Source organism: Puma concolor, chromosome A2, assembly GCF_028749965.1.
Source record: "Puma concolor isolate L17-30 chromosome A2, mPumCon1.1.hap2, whole genome shotgun sequence".
In the NCBI taxonomy this organism is placed as follows: domain Eukaryota; kingdom Metazoa; phylum Chordata; class Mammalia; order Carnivora; family Felidae; genus Puma; species Puma concolor.
Window position 1 is genome coordinate 157,507,954 of NC_141668.1, and position 21,592 is coordinate 157,529,545.

Here is a 21,592-nt window from a genome sequence, read left to right on the forward strand (position 1 = left end):
CTGGGGGTAAAGAGGTCTTTTCTGCCATCCGCAGTCCTGGCCCCAGCACTGAGACCAGCAGAGCCAGGTCTAGATGGCACCAGGCCATGACTGAATGCAGGAAGTCCTGGCAGGCAGGGGCTGATGGGGCAGCCCTTCCGGTGGTGTCCCAGTTTCCCAGCCAGCCCACCCCCACCCCCTTACTGGAGTGGGCTTGGGAAGATGCTAGCAGGATGCCAGGAGAACCATTCCCCTAGCCCTTGAAGAAAGGGGCTGGATTCTAGACCATTCAGCTAAAGCCAGGAACCTGCAGCCTTCTGCCAGTAGCTGTTTGTCTCAGAACCCTCCATTCATGCAGATGGGATGGTGTCTTGCCCTTTCTCAAACACCTTCAGGCTCAGCAGGGTTTTGCTCCACATATTTTATTCAGATTCATGGTCTTTCACCCAACCAGGCCTTTACTTATGCTGTTTTCCCTGCCGGACAGATCTCCCCCCATTTTTCTTACCCTGATGAATTCCTGCCCACCCACTAAGGTACAGACACAAGATCCCCTATCCCAGGAAGCCCTTCCTCCAGGTAGAGCCTCTGGTCTCCCAGCCCTATGTCTGGCTCAGCCCTGACTGCATGTGTGTGTGTGTGTGTGTGTGTGTGTGTGTGTGTGTGTAGCTCTGTCTTACCAAAATTGAGGGCTCCTCAGGTATGGAGGAGGCTTCTCGCTGAGGCTTTTCACAGTCCCCAGCACCACCCAGCACAGGGCTGGGCAGCAGGGAGTGAATTCTTGTTTAGCGAATCAGTGAACCAAATCTTTAGCCTTTGTGCAATCTGGTTTGGCCAACCCCCTCCTTCCCCCCAGTTCATCCTTCAAAACCCACTTCCCACGCCCCCTCCTCCATGAAGCCTGTCCCAGGCAGCATTTACTAGGAAGAAAGATTTGGAGGCTAAGCCTCTTTCTTGTGTTGCAGCTGGGATACACGAGGCTGACGAAGACTCGCTCATCGTGGCCTCTTTCTCAACTCTTCCTTTGGTCCCTGGGAGGCAATGAAGCGCTCGGCAGCATTAGCAGTTACGGAATGGGTTTTGGCTGACTTCCCCAGGTAGGGAGATATCGTTATAGGAAGTCTCTCAGACTTCCTATACCCTATACCCTGCTCTATACCCGCAGGCACCAGAAGACGGCGCCCCGCACACAACTTGGCAAACAATTCTTTCAGGTGCCTCCCTTCTTCCTCCAGCTCCAAAAGAAAACTCAGCACTGGATGAAGGCCCTTTAAGAGGCGGGCGCGGAGGGGCGGGGTTCGAATTGCCGCCTGCCCTGAGAGCATGGGAGGGGCAGGTCTGAGTCACAGTGCGCTTGCGCGGTGTCCTCGTGGTTCCGGGTCCTGCTCTGGTTCTCGGCGCTGTTCGCAGAGACTGAAGCTCGGAGTCCGAGCGACCCCCGGAAACCCACAGGAAACCTGTTTCCCTTACTTGAACCTGCTGTGAGAATCTAGCCGCGGGTCACTGCAGTTTCTTTGAAACCTTTGTAGACTCTGAGGCGTGGTCAAGGTGGAACGGCTGTGGCTGCTTTGGCGTCGGAATACGCACACCGGCTACACCGGCTGAGCCCTGCGAGGCTTTGTGGAGCCGAGATGACCCACTCTTTGGTTTGTCCAGAGACAGTGACCAGGTGAGACCCTGGGGACGGGCAGTGGCGGGCGTGGCCCTTGAGCCCGGGGTTAACCGAGCTGGGGGTGCCGGGGTAAGCTGGAGGCGAGGAGGGGGCGGGCCCACCGGTGGGCGGGACCTCTAGTCTTTTCGCTCTTATTCTGGTGCCTCCAGGGTGAGTTCAGTACTGAATCGCAACACTCGGCAGTTTGGAAAGAAGCATCTGTTCGATCAGAACGAGGAAACGTGCTGGAACTCGGACCAGGTGAGGCACCTCTCCCTGGACCCTCCACCCATCCTGTGAATCAGATTCAGGAGGCCGGGGTGCCTTGAGAACTAAGGAGCACTCCAGCTGGGCACAGTAGAGTTGGTCACGGAGGGAACGAGTGCCAGCTGCCCCTCGCACCACCTCTCCCCCCATCGACTGTGGGAATAAGACACACACAGCAAGCTCTGTCTGAGCCTGGACAGATTGTGAGCCTCAGTTTCCCTGTCTGTCTCCAGGGCCCCTCCCAGTGGGTGATACTAGAGTTTCCTCAGCGCATCCGTGTCTCCCAGCTGCAGATCCAGTTCCAGGGGGGTTTCTCCAGTCGCCGGGGTCACCTGGAAGGTACTGGAGGGCTCTGGAAGGTGGGGGTTTGGAGAGGGCACCCCAGCCTCACAACCTGCCCCTTTCTCTGTTGCAGGTTCCCAGGGGAATGAGGCTCTTAGCAAGATTGTGGACTTCTACCCTGAGGACAACAACTCACTTCAGATATCCTTCCTGGGCCTCTGGGGAGGGGCAGGGGTGGTGGTCTGTGCCTCTGAAAACCGTGGGCCCTGGTATGTGACCTTGAGCAAGTGGGCTCTGGACCTCCATTGTTCCATCTGTAAAATGAGCTGATGGTAAGCGGTTCTGTGTGAGAGCCTCAGAAGGGCTCACAGTGTGGCCCGTCACCCAGCACACTGGTGGTGTCTAAGCTGGGGCTGCCAGATGGGAAATGATGAACTACCTATTTCCCTTGACTGCCTATGCTCACACCTTCCCTGTGCCAGTTGCCGAGGTGGACCGGCTGAAGGTGACATTTGAGGACGCCGCTGACTTTTTTGGCCGAATTGTCATCTACCACCTGCGCGTGCTGGGGGAGAGGGCGTGAGGCCACCGGGTACTAACTAACTCCTCCAGGAAGCCCTTGGGGAAGCACGGTGAAGTCCTTCAGGTTATGCACAGAAGGTTTATTGGTTCCTCTTGGGAAGGATCCCCTCCCACCGTCTGTCCAGGAGCTGCCTTTGAAGTCAGTTCTGGGTTCCCCCAGCTCTGCGTCAACTGTTTTGTTCCCTGAGTATCTGAGTCCCCAGCAGGCAGCCTTCACTCAGGATCTGCGGGCACCAGGTTGCTCTGGAAGAGTTTGAGGATGTGGTTCTCGATCACCTGTTGCACTGGAAACAGGAAAGGGAAAAGGTGGGCCATGAATCGAATGCAGGCTGCAGAGACAGAGGCCATTTGTACACCTCTTTTGGGGGATGAGCCGGGGTGTCCCAGCATGAGAACTGCACCCGCCTCTCAGGGAACGAACGGGGATCTCCAAGTCCTGGGACACAAACAGAGGACCTAATTCATATGCAGGGAAATCCACACCCTTCCCAGAGTACAGCTGAGAAGACTGAGGCCCCCAGGCCAGGAAACTCAATTTTCCCTAAGTCTGTAAAAATGCATTTTTGGAGGCTTTTTAGAGTAAAAAACAAGAAAAAAAAAAAATCTTTACCAAACAAAATCCTCGACTGGTGACTTTTATGAAAGGATAAGAGGGGCTGTGAGGAATGACTTCTGTCCCAAATGGAATAAAACTTGAAGGAAGGAGGAGAAATGTCCCAGGCTCTCAATCTCTCCATGACCCCAAGGGGTCAGTTCTGTTAGGATCTCCCCATTTTGTGGATGGGGAAGCTGAAGGGGGAAGTGGGGGAACAAACTGGGGTCAGCCTATGGTCCCTACTTACACCCACGTCCTGCCATGGAGAGGGCTGGCTTCAGTGACCCTCTGTGGCCCGGCCCCTCCTTCCTGGCATCCTTATCCTGCAAGGCCTCTGCAAGGATCCCACTCCCAGCCTGGTTCCTCCAGCCTGAATCCCACCCTCCCTCCCTTTGGGCCTCCCAGTGCCTGTGTATATCTCATCATGAACCCAGTCACTGACACTCGTCAGCCTCCCGCACACGCCCAGGTGAGTACACAGTGGCACTATGTGTTTGCTAATGTGAACACTCTCAACGCTAGCATGTGACAGCTGAGAGGGATGTCCTGTGTACCCCTCTGTGGTCACCTGCTTACGGCACACTGTCACTGCCCTATGTGTCTCAGGCTGACCTTTCCGATATCCCAGGGCCACGGCAAGGTCCATTGGGGTATAGCCGGAGTCAGCCTCCGTGGTGAGATCGGCTCCTCGGGCTGCAGAGCAAAGCAGGTGTTACTGGAGAGGCAGCGGGGCTGGGAGCCCAGAATGGGGCATGGAGACTTGGGAGATCCAGTAGATCCCTCACGGTATAGCCACAGGTCTGCTGGTTGCCCTTATAGGCTTGGATGAGAACCTGAGCTCTCTGAAGAATGTGGCCAATAGAATCCCCACCTCCAGGGTCCCTGAGGCATGAAGGGTGTGGTGTTCAATCCGGTGAGCCAGACCCCTGTACTATCCTACCATCTCCTGTCCCCAGATCAATCCTCTTGGGAAACTCAGGTAGTGACCGTTCATCCCAAGAGCTGTTCGAGCAGAGTTTGGACCCCTCCCTGGCCCTCAGGGTTCCTGTGGGGCCAGCTGGGGCTCCCACTTACCCAACAAGGCTTCTACGCACTTCACGTGGTTCCCACGCACGGCGTACAGCAGTGGCGTCCCTCCATTCTGTCAAAGGCAGGGGCAAGGGCAACCGACATTCTGTCTTTTCCAAATTCTCACAACAGCCCCAGCCCTCCAATGTAATGTGGTTCTTCCTCCTGCTCAACACCTGGCCTCGTTCCCCCTTTGGGTCTTAGCTTAGATACCCCTTCTTCCAGGAAACCCTCCTCGACTTCCCTGGACTCTGGAGGCCGCTTTCCGGGCTCTTGCGGCTGCCTGTGTGTCTGCTGTTACAGTGCCATTCACTACATTTCAGCTGTTTCTGTGTCGGCTGCCCTCCCTGCAAACTAGGAGCTCTGTAAGGCTCAGAGAAGGCTGTCTTGTGTTCTCAGCACCCACAGCAGGCCTGGTACCCTGCAAGGTGCCCAGGGCCAGTGGGCGGTGCCTCACCCAGTCGTAGATGTTGATGTCCACGTCACGCTCAAGTAGCAGCCCTACGATGTCTGTGTAGCCGCCCATGCTGGCCAGGGACAGGGCGCTTTCCCGTTCCTTGGCCAGGATGTGGGGGTCAGCACCCTGTGGTAGGGGGAATAGAGACAGTGGTGATGGGATGGGTGGGGGCATCCCCTGGAATCCTGGGGTACCCATGGCAGCCCCTTCTTATAGACATGGCACCAGCAGACTCAGACGAGACCCCAGCCCACCCTCAAGTTCCTGGGAAGCCCTCAGCTGGGCTGGGACGCACCCACTCGAGCAAGAAGCGGACAGTCTCGATTTCTCCAAAGGCGGAGGCCCAGATGAGGGGGGTGAAGCCATGCTCGTCCGGCTTGTTGATGAGGTTGTCGCCTGGGAGGAGGGGGGTGGTACCACTGGGATGCACCCCTGCCCACTCTCCCCAGTGCTGTGGGAGCAGGGACAGGGCGGGTGGCTGGGGTCAGACATGACGGGGAGCACACGGGTGGACACAGGCACATTTGTGGAGACTCAGGTCATTTCAATACCCACGTGCACACACCAGCACGTGTGGTCAGACACATTCGGACACACCACAGTACTCGTGTGGACACACACCTTTCCTCAGATGTTCCTTCAGCTGGCTCAGCTCCCCCTGGGCCGCGAGCTGGTGGATGGACAGGGCTAGGGGCCAGAGAGAGGCAGAGTCCTCACCTGTCCCATCCCTGCCCCATGCCTCAGTTTACCCCATCCGAAGTTGCTCCTCCCGGCCCCTGCTACCTACTAGCACCTGTTACCTCTCCCCGCCTTAGGGACTGGAGGCCCACTTACAGTCGAGGGTGGCTGGCAGGGCCGAAACCTCGTTCCCCCGCTGCCGGTTGGTGAGGGTTGTGGAGTGCTTCAGGGAGCTGCCTCCTAGAAGAGAGAGGAAGGGCCTCAGTTTGCTCCTAGTATGTCTCTGAGGCTTCAGACCAGACCCTCGGGATTTGGAGCTACCAAAGACAGTGCCTCACTCCACCATTCACTCACTCTGCCCTCCTGGATACCCGGGTGCACCTTTCTCCTCTACACCTGGTGATGTTCTGGGCAAACGATACATAGTCCCTGCCCTCAAGGGGTACATCGACAAGAGGGGGGAGTCAGACAGAAGGAGAGAACTAAGTATTCAGGAGAAATAAGAAGGAGGTAGAAGAGGGGCACCTGGGTGGCTCAGTTGGTTGAGCGACTGACTTTAGCTCAGGTCACGATCTCGCAGTTTGTGAGTTTGAGCCCTGCGTCGGGCTCTGTGCTGACAGCTCAGAGCCTGGAGCCTAATTCAGATTCTGTGTCTCCCCCTCTCTCTGCCCCTCCCCTGCTCACGCTCTGTGTCTCTCTGTCTCGCAATGATAAACAAATGTTAAAAAAAATTTAAGAAAATGGGGCGTCTGGGCGGCTCCGTCGGTTAAGCGTCCAACTTCAGCTCAGGTCATGATCTCACAGTCTGTGAGTTCGAGCCCCGCGTCGGGCTCTGTGCTGACAGCTAAGAGCCTGGAGCCTGCTTCGGATTCTGTGTCTCTCTCTCTGCCCCTCCCCCGCTCATGCTCTGTCTCTCTCTGTCTCAAAAATAAATAAAAACATTAAAAAAATATATAAAAACAACTTAAGAAAAAAAAGAGTATCCTTAAAACAAAAGAAAAAGAAGGAGGTAGAAGAGAGTGGAAAGAGGGGAGGGCCAGGGGTGAGTCCATTTCAGACACGATGGTCAGGGAGGGCCACTCTGAGGAGGTGATACCAACTGAGAGCTTGGCCAGATGAAGAAACCAGCCCTGGGAAGAGGTAGAATGTTCCACACAGAGGGAACAGCAGGGACCAAGGCCCCAGGAGGGACTGAATTAGACGTGTTCAAGGACTCCAGTCAAAAGAAATCCTTGAGGGGCACCTGGGTAGCTCAGTTGGTCTATTTCAGCTCAAGTCATGATCTCATAGTTCGTGAGTTTGACCCCCACATCAGGCTCTGCGCTGAGAGTGCAGGGCCTGCTTGGGATCCTCTCTCTCCCTCAATCTGCCCCTCCCCTGCTCATGCTCTCTCTCTCTCTCTCAAAAAAAAAAAAAAAAAAAAAAAAGAAATCCTTGGATCCTTAATAGGGTTAACAGAATCACCACCTGACCCAGCAATCCACTCCTAGGTATCTACCCCCAAAAGTTGAAATCAACTGTTCAGACAAACACCGGTACACAAATGTACCAGCAACACTAGTCACAATCGCCTAAAGAGGAAGAACCCAAGGGTCCATCGATGGATGAATGGATAAAAGAAATGTGGTCTGGAATGGGATATTATTGGGTCATAAAAAGGAATGAAGCACCAACACATGCTGCAAATGCAGACAAACCTCCAAACCATCATGCTGAGGGGCGCCTGGCTGGCTCAGTCAGAGGGGCATGCAACTCTTGTTCTCGGGGTCATGTGTTCAAGCCCCACATGGGGTGTAGAGATTACTTAATAATCAAACTTAATAAATCAAACTTAAAACAGTGAAAAAAACCCATCATGCTGAATGAAAGAAGGCAGACACAAAAGGCCACATGTTGTAGGATTCATTTATATGAAATATCCAGAACAGGGAAATCCATAGAGACAGAAAGATTAGTGACTGACAGGGGCTAGGGGAGGAGGGATGGAGAATGATTCCTCATGGGGACTGGGTTTCCTTCTGGGGTGACGGAAATGCTCTGGAACAACAGAGAGAGTGGGGGTGGGGGGCTTACGCACAATGTGAATGTACTTACCGCCACTGAATTGTATGCAAGTCTGGTTAAAATAGCAACTTTTATGCTATGGGGATCTAGCCATCATATATATACATATAAAGCAATTCCTCACTGGGTGGAGAGGGAAGACACATTCTGGGTAATGGAACATAAAGACAGAGGTCCTGTCTTGAGCCTGACATTCCATTGTCCTTGCATCCCAGAGGCAGGAGTCCAGGGGAAACATCCTACCTACCCTGCGGTGAGGAGGCACCAGCATCCGGTTCAGGATTCCCAGGCTCCAGAGTGCAGGGGAAGAGACTAAGCACCACAGTGTCTGAGCCATCGGGGGCCTCATCGCTGGGGTCCTCAGGGTCCCCAAATTCTGGGATGGGGAGCTGTTGGGTCAGACTGAGGTCCTCTGCCGGCTGGGTGGGCTCCATGGGGGAAGCTGGCAGAAGCGCCAAAAGATAACAGTTAATTATCAACAACTCCTATTAAGTAGGCACCAACAGCATACCCGGCCTTTCACGGTGAGGGTGGGTAAACTCAAGCTCAGGGGGAAGTTAAAACCACAGTCCAACTGCTTTTCAGGCTCATTCCTCCCCCGCTACCGGGGCACATACAACATGCTTTACTTAAAATGGGTTCAGCTATCTGGGTTCGAATCCCACCATTTATAAGCTGTGAGCACTTGGGCACATGACTTAACTTCTTTGAGCCTCAGTTTTCTCATTAATCAAATGGGGAAATGAGGTCTTAGCACCGTGCCTGTACATAGCAAAGCTAGGGGCCTGATAACGGGCAGAGCTTAATAAACGTTCACTGTAGTTATTTTTTTCTTGCGTGGTGTGTGTGTGTGGGGGGGATCCCCGGAATAAGTGACTGCTCAACAAAGTGTGATCGGTCCCATCCCACCGGCCCCTCCCAAACAGATCCGAAAGGTCCACTCACCTCTAACGAGCCTCGTCTGTCACCCCACGCCGCAAGTCCGGGTCCCCCAAAACTTGGGGGCCCAATTCACAAACTTTTCTCCTTCAATTGATATAGGAGGGAGCAAGCTGGAACCTGGATCCTCAGCGCCCTGGTTTCTTCTGCCGGGACAGAGAGCAACTTGATACGCGACCGCTACCCCCACCTCAGAGCACCCCACTGCGCCTGCGCACCCTGCCTCCCCAAAAGTGCCGAAAGGCAAGAGCAGTAGAAGCTGCTACTGGCCCTTTAAGACTTGGGGGAAGGGCGTGGTTTCCGCTGGGGCCCAAGCAATGCTGTTGCGCCTGCGCGTTCTTGTCCAGGCAGCTCTGGAGGGAGCCCGGCAGGGTCTGAAGGGATGGGTGGAGCCTCAGAGGGCTCAGAGGATTTCATTGAGACAGTCTTGCGTCACTACCCCCGCAGCTCCACCCATAAGTTTTTCCTGAGGGAGACGCTAGGTTCCAGTTGCTCCAGGACGGGCGGGGCTCTCTCCTGTACGAAGGTGGTGGGCGGGGAAAAGTCGAGGTGTCGGGATTTAAAGGGGCAACACTACTGTCGCCCCCGTTCATAACAATGTCTTCTTTGCGGTCCTGGGGGCGTGTGAGCATGTGCAAGAATCTGATGGCAATAGGAGGGTACAAAGAGGCCGTTTATGTGGCCCGAAGTGGACAATGTTTGGAGCGTTTCCCTAATTCGTCTGCTCCCGGAAAAGAGTTCGTGAAGGGAGCGTGCCCTTGCCCCTTCCTGCTTGGGTGTCCCTCCTGGAGCTTCAGGGGGTCTCCGCCCCTTCCTCACCCGTCTACTGGTGTGCCTCCTTCCCCAGTCTCTCACTCAGGGTTCCTCTCCAGTCTAGGTACACGAAGTAGTGAGGAGGGCAGGCCAATTGGCACCGGAACTGGAGCACCAAGGCGTCTGGTTTCGTAGGGGAAGGTTTAAGAAGCCTTCCCCATAGCCCCACTTCCGCTTCCGGTCCTCGGAATCTGTACGCGGTCGTTATGGAGGAACCGGAGATGCAACTCAAGGGAAAGAAAGGTTGTGTTGAGCCCCGGGCTGGACAGAAGGGTGACTTGACAGAGTGCAGGAGGGGGCAAAGGCTTGGAGGGAGCATGCGGGGGAACTAATTGGACCACCATTGCATCCTGGTTCGGCCGCTGACTAGTTTAAAAACCTTTAGAGTGTCTCCGTGCCTCGATTTTGTCATCTGTAAAATGGGAAGTATAATAGTCTCTCCCCGCCCCCATAGGTTTGTTGTGAGAATTCAATGACCTGCTATTTGTAATGCATTGAAAGAACGCCTGTGACGTGGCAATCGCTGTGCGTGTTACTTCCGTATATGGTTACGTGTTTGTTTAGGTTTACGTTAACATCGAATATTTGTAAGTCGCATAGTTACAAATTACCAAACGCCACAGACTTGTTAAATCATAAAGGTTTTTGTTATGACACACGTTATTTCTAGTAATTATTTTTAAGTTTATTTTTGAGAAAGAGCGAGAACACAAGTGGGAGAGGGGCAGAGAGACGTACAGAGGATCCCAAGCAGGCTTCCCACTGTCAGCGCAGAGCCCCGTGCTGGGCTGAACTCACCAACTGTGAGGTCATGACCTGAGCGGAAATCAAGAGTTGGTTGCTTAACCGACTGAGTCACCCAGGCACCCCTCTAGTTAATTATTTAGAAGGCACAAGTATAGTTCATTCCATCTTTTTTTGCAGCAGCACTGAAGGGTAAGCTCTTATGCTTATTTTCCAAACCAGGAGGACTAAGAGGGATAAGAGTACACTCAGTTTGGAGGTGGCAGGATGGGCTCTACCCTACCGAGGGCGTTGCAGTGAGCTAGACATGCTGACACTAGCCAGACTCATGCACAGCCTCCCTTGACTCCCAGATGCACCAGAGTTCTCTGTCTTGTTAACTACACTCCACTGGGCACAGCATGGGGTCCATCTCTGTAGCAAACCTTGAGGTGGGTACTATTATTCCATTTTTACAGCTAAGGAAACTGAGGCTCCCAGAAGCCCCTGCCCTCAAGAATCCAAGCTTTAACTTTTTTTGTTTTTGTTTTTTTATAAAAATGTAATGTAATAAAGAATGAGAATTTACAAGAGAAATGAACGAGGTGCTGAGGTTGAGAATGAGATGGAAGTGACATCCGGTTAAGCGTGGTGATCAGGGAAGGCGTTGCCCAGGAGCTGAGACATGAGGGATAAAGAGAAGCCCATGGGGGAAGGAGAGGGTCAGTGGCAGAACAAGCTGTGCAGCAATACAGCAGCTACTGATCACAGTATTTATGGGTATTTAAGTTAATTAAAATTAGGTAAAACTTAAAATTCTTATGGTGAGCACTGAGTAATGTGTAGAATTATTGAATTACTATATTGTACACCTGAAACTAACATAACACTGTATGTTAACTCTATCGGAATTAAACTTTAAACAAAAAAATAAAACTCAATTTGTGAGTCGTATTTCACATTTCAGCCACATGCTCAGTAGCCAGCCGTATGTGCCTAGTGGCTACATTATTGGACACTATGGATTATAGAACCTTTCGGTCATCTCAGAAAGTTCTTTTGGACAGTACTGGGAGTGTCCAAGGAACAGCCAGGAGGCCACTGTGCCTTGGATGGTGAGGAAGGCAGGGAAGTTAACAGCAGGAAGAACATACAGGGGCTTATGGGCCATAGTAAGTTAGGTGGATTTTACGCTCTGGCTGATGGGAGCCATAAGAGGGTTTCAGATAAGGGAGGAGGGACATATCTGATATGTTCATTAGGAGATCACTCCATCCGTTGTTTGGAGATTGGACTGTTGGCAGAGCGGAAGCAGGGAGACCAGGAAGGAGCTGAATCTGGCGTCCTGGCGAGAGGTGGCCATGCCTGGACCAGCGTGGGCAGTGTAGTGGTAAGAATAGGTGAGATTTAGACTTTGTCTTCAGGCAGAACCAGCAGGATCTGTCATGGATGGGAGGGTGTAGATGACTGACTGGCTGGGAATGTCATTTGTTGAAGCAGACCGTGGGGTAAGGATTTCTGTGTAATTAACTTACCAGGAGAACCTCACAAGGGAGATAGGGGAAGCTGAGCAAGGAGTGATCTCAGGGCAGATCCTCAGCCTGATGCTTCAGGAGAACTCAGAAGGATGATTTACACCTCCACGTTGTCCCAACACACAGCAGGAGATGTGGCCTTTAATACCCCTTGATGGTCAGTCATGGCTGAAGGCCACCCAGCGATCTAAGCTTCCAGGCATTTTCAGGTCCAGTAACTGGTAGGACCCTCGAAGAAGAGTCTCAGATTCATTCCTTGGGGTAAAGGGAATGTGAGAGGGTCCAAGTGGGCAGAAGCAGTGTCTACCGCAAGTGGGCTTGGGGGGGGGGAAACCATGAGTTCACTGGATGTGTTAACATCATGATGAGCGAAGCCTTTCTTGATTATCTCCTTCAACCCATCACTGGGACCACAGGTGACCCAGCTCCTGAGTGGACACTGGACACCCCTCGCTGCTCTGGCTGGACTCGCGGATTAAGCAGTCAAGAGTCTTATGCTTTGTCTCTTTGTGTCTCTGCCGCCCTTCCCTTGCTCTGCCACCCCCCACCCCGGCCCCCAACTTTTGATTTGCTCGGCCCAGTCACAGACAAGTTCACTGAGAGTGTCTATGTCCTGGCCAATGAGCCGTCCGTGGCCCTGTACCGGCTGCAGGAGCACGTGCGCCGCTCTCTGCCTGAGCTGGCCCAGCATAAGGTGAGCCCCACTGACCCCTGGCACTGACCTCCCCCAGAGTCCTCACCTCATGATCTGGGGCCTGCTATATGGAACAGGGGCTGTTGGGGGAGGAGTCAAGGCTGGGACAGCAGCAAGGAGGCATGAGGTCACTGAGACAGGGTGAGGCCATGGGTGGACAGATTTGGGGGCAGATATGGAAGAAGGGGGTGGCCGGATGTGCATTCGTTGTCACTTGTATGGCCAGAAGGAAGCATCCGCATGAGGACCCGAGGGAACGATGTGCCAGGCCGAGGGAACAGCCGGTGCAAAGGCCCTGAGGCATGGTAGCCACGTGTTGGCGGAAAGCTCAGACCGGTGAGGGAGGGGATTTTCAGGAGGAAAGATCAGGATGGAGGGGGCTGGTCTCTGTGGCCATGGTGATGGGTGATCAGGTGCTCCATCCCAGGAACTGAGAGGGTGGAGGTAGCAGCCCTCCTGCTAACAGCTTCCTGTCTCCCACAGGCTGACATGCAGCGATGGGAGGAGCAGAGCCAGGGAGCCATTTACACAGTGGAGTATGCCTGCAGGTGAGCCCTGTAGCCTCCCCACTGCCGGGGTTGTCCCCGTATGCCCCAGGGTCACCTCTTGGACATTCCGGGGCATCTCAGCCAGCTCTCCAGTGAACCTTCTCCTGCCAAACGCATCTGAGTTGAGGCATGTGGATCTCGACTTACTTGGCCACACAGCAGGTTCCAATCCAGGCCTGCGCTTCTCAGCATTTGCCCATCCCCCACGTGCCTCAGGCAGGCTTCTTCCCGAGTGGAGCCCCTCCCCGTGTGTCGTAGGAAGGGGTGGAAAGGTTTAGGGGAGATGCCATCTGGGAAGGGAGCCAGTGCCTCAAGGGACTTTTCCTTCCCACATCCAGGACCACAGACTGGCCAGTGGGGTGGACGGCAGCTGAGAGGAGGGCCACAGCACAAATACAGCTGATTATTTTTACATTTTTATTTCTTTCCAATTTTTTTTTTCAGTGTATAACAGACACGTAAAATTTGCCACCTTAACTATTTTTAAGTATACGGCTCAGTGGTATTAAATACATTCACGTGCAGCCATCCCCACCCTCCATTGCCAGCATTTTTTTCATCTTGCAAATCTGAAACTCTCCCCGTCAGACACTAACCCCCCCCCTTTCTCCTGACCCCTGGCACCCACCATTCTGTGTTCTGTGTATGAATCTGGGGACCTCACATAAATGGAGTCGGACAGTATTTGGCTTTTCTGTCCATCTCTTTTCACTCAACATGATGTCCTCCAGGTCTTCCCATGCTGTAGCCTGTGTTGGATTATCCTTCCTTTTTAAGGTTGAGTAGTATTCCATTGCGTAGACCCACCTCAGTTTATCCATCTGTCGACGAACGTTTCGGTTGCTTCCACGTTTTAGCTACTGTGGATAATGCTGCTGTGAATGTGAGGGTACCATTTAATTATTATTATTATTATTATTTTGTGTTTAGCTTTTTCTAAGTCTTCAGATTCCACCCCCCCCCCCCCACCTCCCAGTCCCAAGGGAAAGATGTGTGTCAGAGTAAAAAGTAGTAGCCAGTGTTTCTTTTCATCATCGCACCTTTCCTGGCCTTGCCTCCCCCTCTTCAGTTGGTTCCCCTGACTATACTTAACGTCCTGGCTTGTTCCGTTTGCCTCGCGAGTTTGGCAATGTTATTTAGAAGTGCCGTTTGCCCTTTGCGTGGACTAAGTCATTTTCATGGAGGCTGGACACACCCCAGCAGTACAAGCTGTGGAACCACGGGGTTTGCTTGCCTGTTTCTGTTGTGCGAACGAAGGTTCTTTGGCAGGAGGTCCTGCTGCTGAGGGTACTGAGCTGACTGCTCTACCATCAGCCGCCTTGGCCCCTCCACTGGGACAGAAGGCATTCCAGACGGATGGCATTTTCTTGAGGATGGTGGCCTCAGACACCCTCATTAGCTCAAGAAAGAGTAGAAAAGAAATAGGAGTTTCTCTCTCACGTTTGCCGAACAGCTCCTGCGCAGCTGTGGGCTCACCAGCAAGGCCCAGGTCAAAGGAAGAACATGTCAGAGTCTGTACTTTGTCCCGGTTCCTCTAGCTGCCCCATTCAGTGAAGGAGTCCGGGCTATGGGTGACACTTAAATTTTAATGCATTAAAATGAAATAAAAGATTCAGCTCCTCTGTCTCACTAGCGATATTTCAAGGGCTTAGCAGCCATGTCAGCGGATAAAGAATGTGTCCGTCATGTTCCAGAAAGTTCCACCGGGCCATGCTGAGGTAAGCATGAGGCCAGTGTATTCTGAGCTCTGAGCACTTCTCGCTAGGGAGATGTGAATTTCTCTATGCTAAGGGACCATGTTTCCTTTATGGACATGAAAGAGCCCTTTTGGTTGTTGACAATGCTTTATGTAGTTGATGCAGAATTTATAGATACTAAATTGGATAAACTATTCAAGAGGGAACTTAAAAAAGCAAGCTTTTTTCCCCCTATAGTTTATTTATTTTTCATAGTTTACATCCAAGTTAGTTAGCACATTGTGCAACAATGATTTCAAGAGGAGATTCCTTAAGCCCTTTACCCATTTAGCCCATCCCCCCTCCCACAGCCCCTCCAGCAACCCTCTGTTTGTTCTCCATATTTAAGAGTCTCTTCTGTTTGTCCCCCTTCTGTTGTCCCCCTCCCTGTTTTTATATTCTTTTTGCTTCCCTCCCTTTATAGTCCTCTGTTTAGTATCTTAAATTCCTCATATGAGTGAAGTCATATGATATTTGTCTTTCTCTGACTAATTTCACTTATCATAATACCCTCCGGTTCCATCCACGTAGTTGCAAATGGCAAGAATTCATTCTCTTTGACTGCCGAGTAATACTCCCATTGTATATACATCCCACATCTTCTTTATCCGTTCATCCATCGATGGACATTCGGGCTCTTCCCATACTTTGGCTATTGTTGATGGTGCTGCTATAAACATGGGGGTGCATGTGTCCCTTCGAAACAGCACACCTGTGTCCCTTGGATAAATACCTAGTAGGGCAATTGCTGGGTCGTAGGGTAGTTCTATTGTTAATTTTTTGCGGAACCTCCATACTGTTTTCCAGAGTGGCTGCACCAGTTTGCATTCCCATAAAAACAAGCTTTTCATCCAGGTGGGCAAACACTAGAAAAGCTGACTGCATTTTGGTAGTGCTAAAACGAACAAGCTAACAGAGCAGGCGATAGCCCCCCAATCCCCGCTTTGATCTCATGGCCGTTTTCCAGCAGGTCCCTGACTGATAATAAATAGGAGTGAGTTTTTTGTCTTTAATAGAACCGCTTTAAAATGACACTTTTATTTCTACTGCAGATGCTATGCAGGTGAGTTGCTGGCATTAGCAGGGCCCTGGGTGGCCTGGTGAATATTTTACTGTTGTGCTGTTGGAAGGGGCATTTTCATTAGATGTTTGTTAGTCTGGCACCAACACCAGAGGCTAGCACAGCTTGGCAGTGGTGTCCCCTTAATTAGTAGTGAGTTATTCTGGTTCTCTCTAAGCTCACCTCCAGAGCTCTTCACAGTTGAGTTGATAAGCTTCCTTCAGAGGCAGGAATAGGTTATCTAAAAGGCCATTTTTACACATTTATCGCTTCTTCAAAACATTAGGTGGTCTAGCAGCAGGATGTAAAAGTTGCACCCGGGGCGCCTGGCTGGCTCACTCGGAAGAGCATGTGACTCGCTCTCGATCTTGGGGTCGTGAGTTCAAGCCCCACGTCAGGTGTAGAGATTACTTAAATGAATAAATAAAAACTTTCAAAAAAATAGCTGCTTCTGGCCATCATGCGCTCTGTCGCATAGATGTCATTGAGGTGTGGCAGGGAAATCAAAACTTTAAACCCCGGATAAGCCCACAGAATACCTGGGGTGCCTGTTGAGCACTGAGCCCGTGCAGGCGCCCCCACCAACCTCTGGTTGGGAGGCTACATGGGCAGGCGCAGGGAGGGGAGGGTAAGGCGGGGTGGCACCGACTGGGTCCATCCTCCCATTTCAGTGCTGTGAAGAACCTTGTCGACAGCAGCGTCTACTTCCGCAGCGTGGAGGGTCTTCTGAAACAGGCCATCAGCATTCGGGACCACATGAATGCTGCCGCCCAGAGCCACAGGTAGCTCCGGGACCACCCGCTCCTGCTCTCAGCCTCCTCGCTGTAAGGACCTTTGCTTCTCAGCCAGGAACTGCTGTTTCTCACTCCTTAGACAGCTCCCTTTCCTCATCTCATGGTTCCTGGTGGCTTCCTCTCGTCCTTTGGCGTCTGTAACGGGAGAGTACAGCCACCCAGCACCCAGGTCCTGAGCTCTGCTGTGTGCCCGGCCCTGGGCTGGGCACCGGGGATGCAGCGGTGGCCAATATGCATGTACTTGTGGTCTCACGGGGAGGCATACGGCAACCAGGTAAACATGGAACAGACGAGCATTTCAGATGTGCAAAGGAAGAAAAGGGAGGTGGGAGCCTCTCTGAGGAGGTGGGAGCAGAGGCCGGAGCACCATGCAGATGGGAGGTGGCCCGGGGAGGGGGTTCTGGGTTGGACAGCGGTGAGGACAGAGGCCCTGGGGATGGTGATCTGGGTGTGTTGGAGGAACATCTAGGAGGCGAGTGTGGCTGGAGTGGGTGAGAAAGAGGGAGACAGAGCCCGCGAGGCTTGCAGGGGAGGTTGCCCGGAGCTGAAGGAGGCTTCAAGCCAAGGACCAGATGGCCTAAAAATGAAAAGCACTTACAGTCCTCGCACCCTGGGGAGAGAGTTTTTGTCATACTGTCATTATAACTTAATAAACATGCACTTGGGCACATGTGCACGTGCTGTAAGCTGTAACTCTGCTTTGATATATGTCCGGCTCCTGCAGTCTGGGACTGGGTCTGGCATGCCTGTCCCCCACCAGACATTTAGAAAGAAAAAAAAAAAAAAAATCTGTGTTACTGTTCTGAAAACTGAGACGCAGGAATTGTCAAAAACAAAAAAGCCTGGTGAATGTGTAAGAATGGACGTGCAGCCATCTTCTCACAGACGGTAGCACGACATGGGTTGATCTGGGCTCTTTTGCTTTAAAGAACTGTCTGCCTTGGGCTGCCCTGCTGTAGGTTGGTGCAAGCCATTGGGGCCAGAGCTTGCTGTGTAGTGTGCACAGCGCCCCCTGCACGGTAGGGCCTCAAAAAGCCATAGCTGTTACCTTTTTTTTTTTTTTTTTAAGTGTATTTATTTATTTTGACAGAGGCAGAGAGAGGGAGAGAGAGAATCCCAAACAGGCTCCTCTCGGTGTGGAGCCTGACGTGGGGCTTGATCCCATGACCGCAAGATGATGACCTGAGTTGATATCAAGAGTCGAATGCTTAAACGACTGAGCCGCCCAGGCTCCCCCATACCTTATTGATTGATTGATTGATTGATTGATTGATTATTTAAGTTTTTTTTTTAATGTTTATTTTTGAGAGAGGGAGACAGCGTGAGCTGGGGAAGGGCAGAGAGAGAGGGAGACACAGACTCGGAAGCAGCCTCCAGGCTCCGAGCTATCAGCACAGAGCCTGAGGTGGGGCTCGAATCCACGAACTGTGAGATCATGACCTGAGCTGAAGTGGGACGCTTAACCCACTGAGCCACCCAGGCGCCCCCCCCCAATACCTTTTATTTTTAATTCATGGTTTCCCAAGTGCTTTAGATGCCTTGCTTGTGCCTGCTTCTGAAAGATGCTTCTAGCAGCTTAAAGTGCTGCTTAACACTTCTCTTGGCAAGCCCTGTGGGTTTGAAGTGCCCAGTCCTGCATGAGTCCCAACCACGACCTCTGAAGTGGGTGGCTGGTCCCATTTTTACAGAGGATGCCCTGAAGGCTGAGGCCAGGGGTCTTAGGGGACTGGAAGGTAACCCAAACCCATCTCCAGCCTAACTGAGCATGCCCCATGGCCTCTGACATTGGCCTCAAGGACGCTGCCCATGTTTTGTTCCAGCCCTGACGAACCACCCCTGCCCTCCTCAGCTTGATCCCGGAAGAGACTTGGAGGTGCTTTGGCCCCTCTGGCTCAGGTCAGTGTCAAGTGGGGACGTGAACCTCTGTACTCCATGCTCTGAACTAACCCACCCTCTCGGTGTCCAAGAAGGGACCTGCTCGTCTAACCTCTTGGGCTTTCTCCCCGGGCTTGTAGGATACTTTCATCAGTGGGAGGCTTCGGGGTGGTAGGGATCTTCAGCCCTCTGCTACGCAGGACGTTGTCAGCCCTCGTCTCCCTCGTGCTCTCTGTGCCAACTCCCTGCCCCTTCTCCAGGCCGCAGGCCCTGTCTCGATCCCGTGTTCCCCCTGCCAAGACAGAAAGGGGAGCCCACGTTTGGTTGTTTTACTCACACGCGTTCTCTCAGGCAGAGCCCAGAATGATGGCTACCCACCCAGCTCAGGAATCTTTGCTGCACTGCTGGCCAGCTGTGTGACCCTGAGAAAGTCCCTCCCCTCTCTGGTCTCTGCTTTTCCCTTCCATCAGAGTGGTTCAGCAGGCAGCAGAGGGTGCTGCTGCATAGTGATGTGTGTTGCAGCAATCAGCGACTGCTGCATGACAAACTATCCCCAAACTTAGTGGTTGACAACCCTAGTCATTTGGCTGCTTACAGTCCTGCGATTTGGGCTGGGCTCAGCTGGGCAGTTTTTCTGGACTTAACAACTATCTGGCACTCATCAGAATTCAAAGGGGCTCATAGTCAGAGGTGGCCTCGCTCACACATCTGGATCTGGACCCGTGCCGTCAGCAGCAGGGGATCCGTTCCCCTCCGCGTGGCCTCCCCAGCAGGCCGACCTAGGCTTCTCCTGGTGACCGGGTGCCCAGAGGGCAGCCCCCGTGTGCCTGTGCCCATCCGACCTCTTCTTGCTTCACACTGCGGATGCTCCATTGGTCGAGGCCAGCCATGTGGCCAGGCCAAGAACTTGATGGGAGAGGACTGCAGGAAGGCCTCAATACCGGGAGGTGTGATCGACTGTGTGAGGAGAGCATGGTACCAAGAAAGGCCTGGCACGTTGTTACTCGGCGCCCATGTAGGGCCGACCCCGGCAGATCGGCGGCATCTGAGGGACTTCCTGAGCTCTGGCTGTTGTAGTTCTCAAAGCCCCGCCCATTTGCCAGGCGCTGCGATGGCGCTCTGTGCCACAGAGGCCCTCTCAGAGGGCTTGGGAGGCATGAGTGGGATGGGGCCTCCACAGCCCCCCGAGCCACAGTCTCCAGAGACAAGAGGCAGCAGAATTCATGTGTATGCAGTTGAAGTACTTTTTGAGCACCTGCTGTGTGCCAGGCTTAGCTCTCCGGCTGGGGGTAGTGAGGAATCCCGCTGGCTGTGGGATTGCCTAGGGAGCATCTGGGAGGACTTGGGGCAGGAGGGGCTACCAAGAGGGTCAGCAACTCACCCCAATGGCCCACGCAGTGTTGCCCACCAGCCCTGGGCCCACACCCCACCATCTCTCCACTCCCTTCTCCTTGCCCTCGTCACTCCCACCATCCAGCCTCAAGGACACCGCCCTGCTGCCCTCCCCACACCCTGTTGTCATCTGCTGTCCCTCTGCTGCTGCGCCCCCTTGGAATAAAATTCTCTGTGGCTTCTCCTGATCCCGCCTTTATCCCTACAGACCCTGCCCCCTTCCTCTTCAGAATTGTTGCCCCATTGCCCCTCTCAGAGCCTTCCACCCCGCACTTTCCCCCAAAACTGTTCCCTACAGGGTGATTGGTAACCTTTATAGGGTCAAGTCACAGTCTCCCCTGGCATCTGACTTCACCTGCCTCTCCAGTCCAGGGCCTCTAGCACAGTTCCCTTTTATAGAAGAGAAAGCAGGCTCAGAGAGGCCAGGCACAGTCACTGCCTTGACCAGAAGTGCTGGGAGTCCTACCCTGGGGTTTCACCTCTTCCCCCATCCCACCTAGTACCTCCTGCCTCAGGTGCCATCTCATCAGGGTGACCTTGCCACCCTGACGGTCTCTCAGACCTCTCCCTGACCCTTGTCCCTCCATCCCCTAGCCCCACTAAAGCTGGGGCCTTTGGACACAACTTTGTGGAATCTGGCAGGGACTGAAGACCAAGCAGGTGTGGCCAGCACATTCCTCTTGCTTCTGCTCAGCGCCGCCTCTGGGCCCCTCTGTGAATGTCTGGAGACAAGGCTTTGCTGCCTGTGGACTCCTACCTGCCCCCCATTGATCACGGACACAGTCATGGCCACGGCCCCCCCGACCGGTAATTGCCACTCTGTTAATCCTGAACAACCACCCACTGTGTGCCTGGAACTACACTGGGGGCTTTTCAAGGCTTATCTTTTCATCTTTCATCCTCAGCCTGGTAAGGCAGGTGTTACCCCCAAATACATATGGGGAAAGAGAGCCTTCGAGAGGTGGCATGACCTGTACAAGGTCACACAGCAGACTCCAGAGACTGAGTCCTACTGTGCTTCCTGCTGTATAACATGGGGCCTAGAGCTGGGCCTCTCTGGTCTGGTCTTTCTTCCTTTTCTTTCTTTCTCTTTCTTTCTTTCTTTCTTTCTTTCTTTCTTTCTTTCTTTCTTTCTTTCTTTCTCTTCTGTTTTTTTTAATGTTTATTTGTTTTTGAGAGACAGAGCACGAGTTGGGTTTCTTTCTCTTTCTTTCTTTCTTTCTTTCTTTCTTTCTTTCTTTCTTTCTTTCTTTCTTTCTTTTCTTTCTTTTCTTTCTTTCTTTCTTTCTTTCTTTCTTTCTTTCTCTTCTGTTTTTTTTTTAATGTTTATTTGTTTTTGAGAGACAGAGCACGAGTTGGGGAGGGGCAGAGAGAGAGAGAATCTGAAGTAGGCTCCAGGCTCTGAGCTGTCAGCAGAGCCTGACACAGGGCTCGAACCCACAAACCATGAGATAAAGACCTGAGCCAAAGTCAGATGCTTAACCAACTGAGCCACCCAGGCACCCCTGGTCCTCCTTTTCTCCATCTGGACAAAGAAGCCTGGATTGGACCTTCTCTACAGGCTGAGATGGACATTTGTGTATCTGCCTGCACGGTCTGCATTCTGTCTTGAGCAGAAATGCCCACCCGAGGCTCAGGCCATATGGAAAAGCCTGGAATGGGAGTGTCCCGTTCCAGGTGTGGATGTGGGACACTGGCCTGGCCAATCAGAGCCACCACCTCCCAAGTCACAGTGATTGGGTAGAAATGAGCATGTGACCTTGTGAGAGGTCTCACTCGAGAATTTTGCTGGGAAAAAAAAAAAAAAAAAAAAAGAATTTTGCTGGGAAGCCTGGGAAAGTCACTGTCTTCCCACTAGGG

The 21,592-nt window shown here is 52.7% G+C and overlaps 3 protein-coding genes across 11 annotated transcripts; 2 read left to right on the forward strand and 1 right to left on the reverse strand.

Annotated features, from left to right (window-relative positions):
- The first annotated feature begins 1,323 nt into the window (after positions 1 to 1,323).
- NR2C2AP (nuclear receptor 2C2 associated protein) lies at positions 1,324 to 3,568 on the forward strand. The gene is made up of 5 exons (XM_025916556.2): positions 1,324 to 1,648; positions 1,801 to 1,891; positions 2,131 to 2,236; positions 2,313 to 2,380; positions 2,646 to 3,568. The coding sequence occupies exons 1-5, from the start codon at positions 1,611 to 1,613 to the stop codon at positions 2,760 to 2,762; spliced, it is 420 nt and encodes a 139-aa protein (XP_025772341.1). The 5' UTR covers positions 1,324 to 1,610; the 3' UTR covers positions 2,763 to 3,568.
- Positions 2,827 to 9,507, reverse strand: RFXANK (regulatory factor X associated ankyrin containing protein). 3 transcript variants are annotated; one of them, XM_086698493.1, is made up of 10 exons: positions 9,382 to 9,507; positions 8,569 to 8,708; positions 7,871 to 8,065; positions 5,716 to 5,799; positions 5,503 to 5,568; positions 5,177 to 5,277; positions 4,882 to 5,007; positions 4,431 to 4,497; positions 3,969 to 4,049; positions 2,827 to 3,045 (listed from the first exon to the last, which is right to left on the reverse strand). In XM_086698493.1, exons 3-10 carry the CDS (start codon positions 8,055 to 8,057, stop codon positions 2,975 to 2,977), a joined length of 783 nt encoding a protein of 260 aa, XP_086554619.1. In that variant the 5' UTR covers positions 8,058 to 8,065; positions 8,569 to 8,708; positions 9,382 to 9,507; the 3' UTR covers positions 2,827 to 2,974. The 3 variants fall into 3 exon arrangements, with proteins under 3 accessions (XP_086554619.1, XP_025771934.1, XP_086554620.1); XM_025916149.2 differs by lacking the exon at positions 9,382 to 9,507 and having other exon boundaries at positions 8,569 to 8,810; XM_086698494.1 differs by lacking the exons at positions 5,503 to 5,568; positions 9,382 to 9,507 and having other exon boundaries at positions 8,569 to 8,812.
- Positions 9,498 to 19,920, forward strand: BORCS8 (BLOC-1 related complex subunit 8). 7 transcript variants are annotated; one of them, XM_086698497.1, is made up of 7 exons: positions 9,499 to 9,618; positions 11,361 to 11,498; positions 12,215 to 12,327; positions 12,811 to 12,875; positions 16,343 to 16,453; positions 18,286 to 18,361; positions 18,601 to 19,920. In XM_086698497.1, exons 1-6 carry the CDS (start codon positions 9,582 to 9,584, stop codon positions 18,317 to 18,319), a joined length of 498 nt encoding a protein of 165 aa, XP_086554623.1. In that variant the 5' UTR covers positions 9,499 to 9,581; the 3' UTR covers positions 18,320 to 18,361; positions 18,601 to 19,920. The 7 variants fall into 7 exon arrangements, with proteins under 7 accessions (XP_025771897.1, XP_086554623.1, XP_086554622.1 ...); XM_086698496.1 differs by having other exon boundaries at positions 18,692 to 19,920; XM_086698498.1 differs by having other exon boundaries at positions 18,696 to 19,920.
- The last annotated feature ends 1,672 nt before the right edge of the window (positions 19,921 to 21,592 follow it).

Excerpts from the sequence above, each read along its gene's own strand:
- BORCS8 (XM_086698495.1), top strand. The coding sequence starts at position 9,582 with ATGGAGGAACCGGAGATGCAACTCAAGGGAAAGAAAG. Across the intron at positions 11,499-12,214 it reads CAGTGTAGTGGTAAGAATAG|TCACAGACAAGTTCACTGAG; the intron begins GTGAGATTTAGA and ends TGCTCGGCCCAG. Across the intron at positions 12,328-12,810 it reads CTGAGCTGGCCCAGCATAAG|GCTGACATGCAGCGATGGGA; the intron begins GTGAGCCCCACT and ends TGTCTCCCACAG.
- RFXANK (XM_086698493.1), bottom strand. The coding sequence starts at position 8,057 with ATGGAGCCCACCCAGCCGGCAGAGGACCTCAGTCTGACCCAACAGCTC. Across the intron at positions 5,569-5,715 it reads CCTGCCAGCCACCCTCGACT|CCCTGTCCATCCACCAGCTC; the intron begins GTAAGTGGGCCT and ends TCTGGCCCCTAG. Across the intron at positions 5,278-5,502 it reads GAAGGAACATCTGAGGAAAG|GCGACAACCTCATCAACAAG; the intron begins GTGTGTGTCCAC and ends CCCTCCTCCCAG.
- NR2C2AP (XM_025916556.2), top strand. The coding sequence starts at position 1,611 with ATGACCCACTCTTTGGTTTGTCCAGAGACAGTGACCAG. Across the intron at positions 1,649-1,800 it reads TGTCCAGAGACAGTGACCAG|GGTGAGTTCAGTACTGAATC; the intron begins GTGAGACCCTGG and ends TGGTGCCTCCAG. Across the intron at positions 1,892-2,130 it reads CGTGCTGGAACTCGGACCAG|GGCCCCTCCCAGTGGGTGAT; the intron begins GTGAGGCACCTC and ends GTCTGTCTCCAG.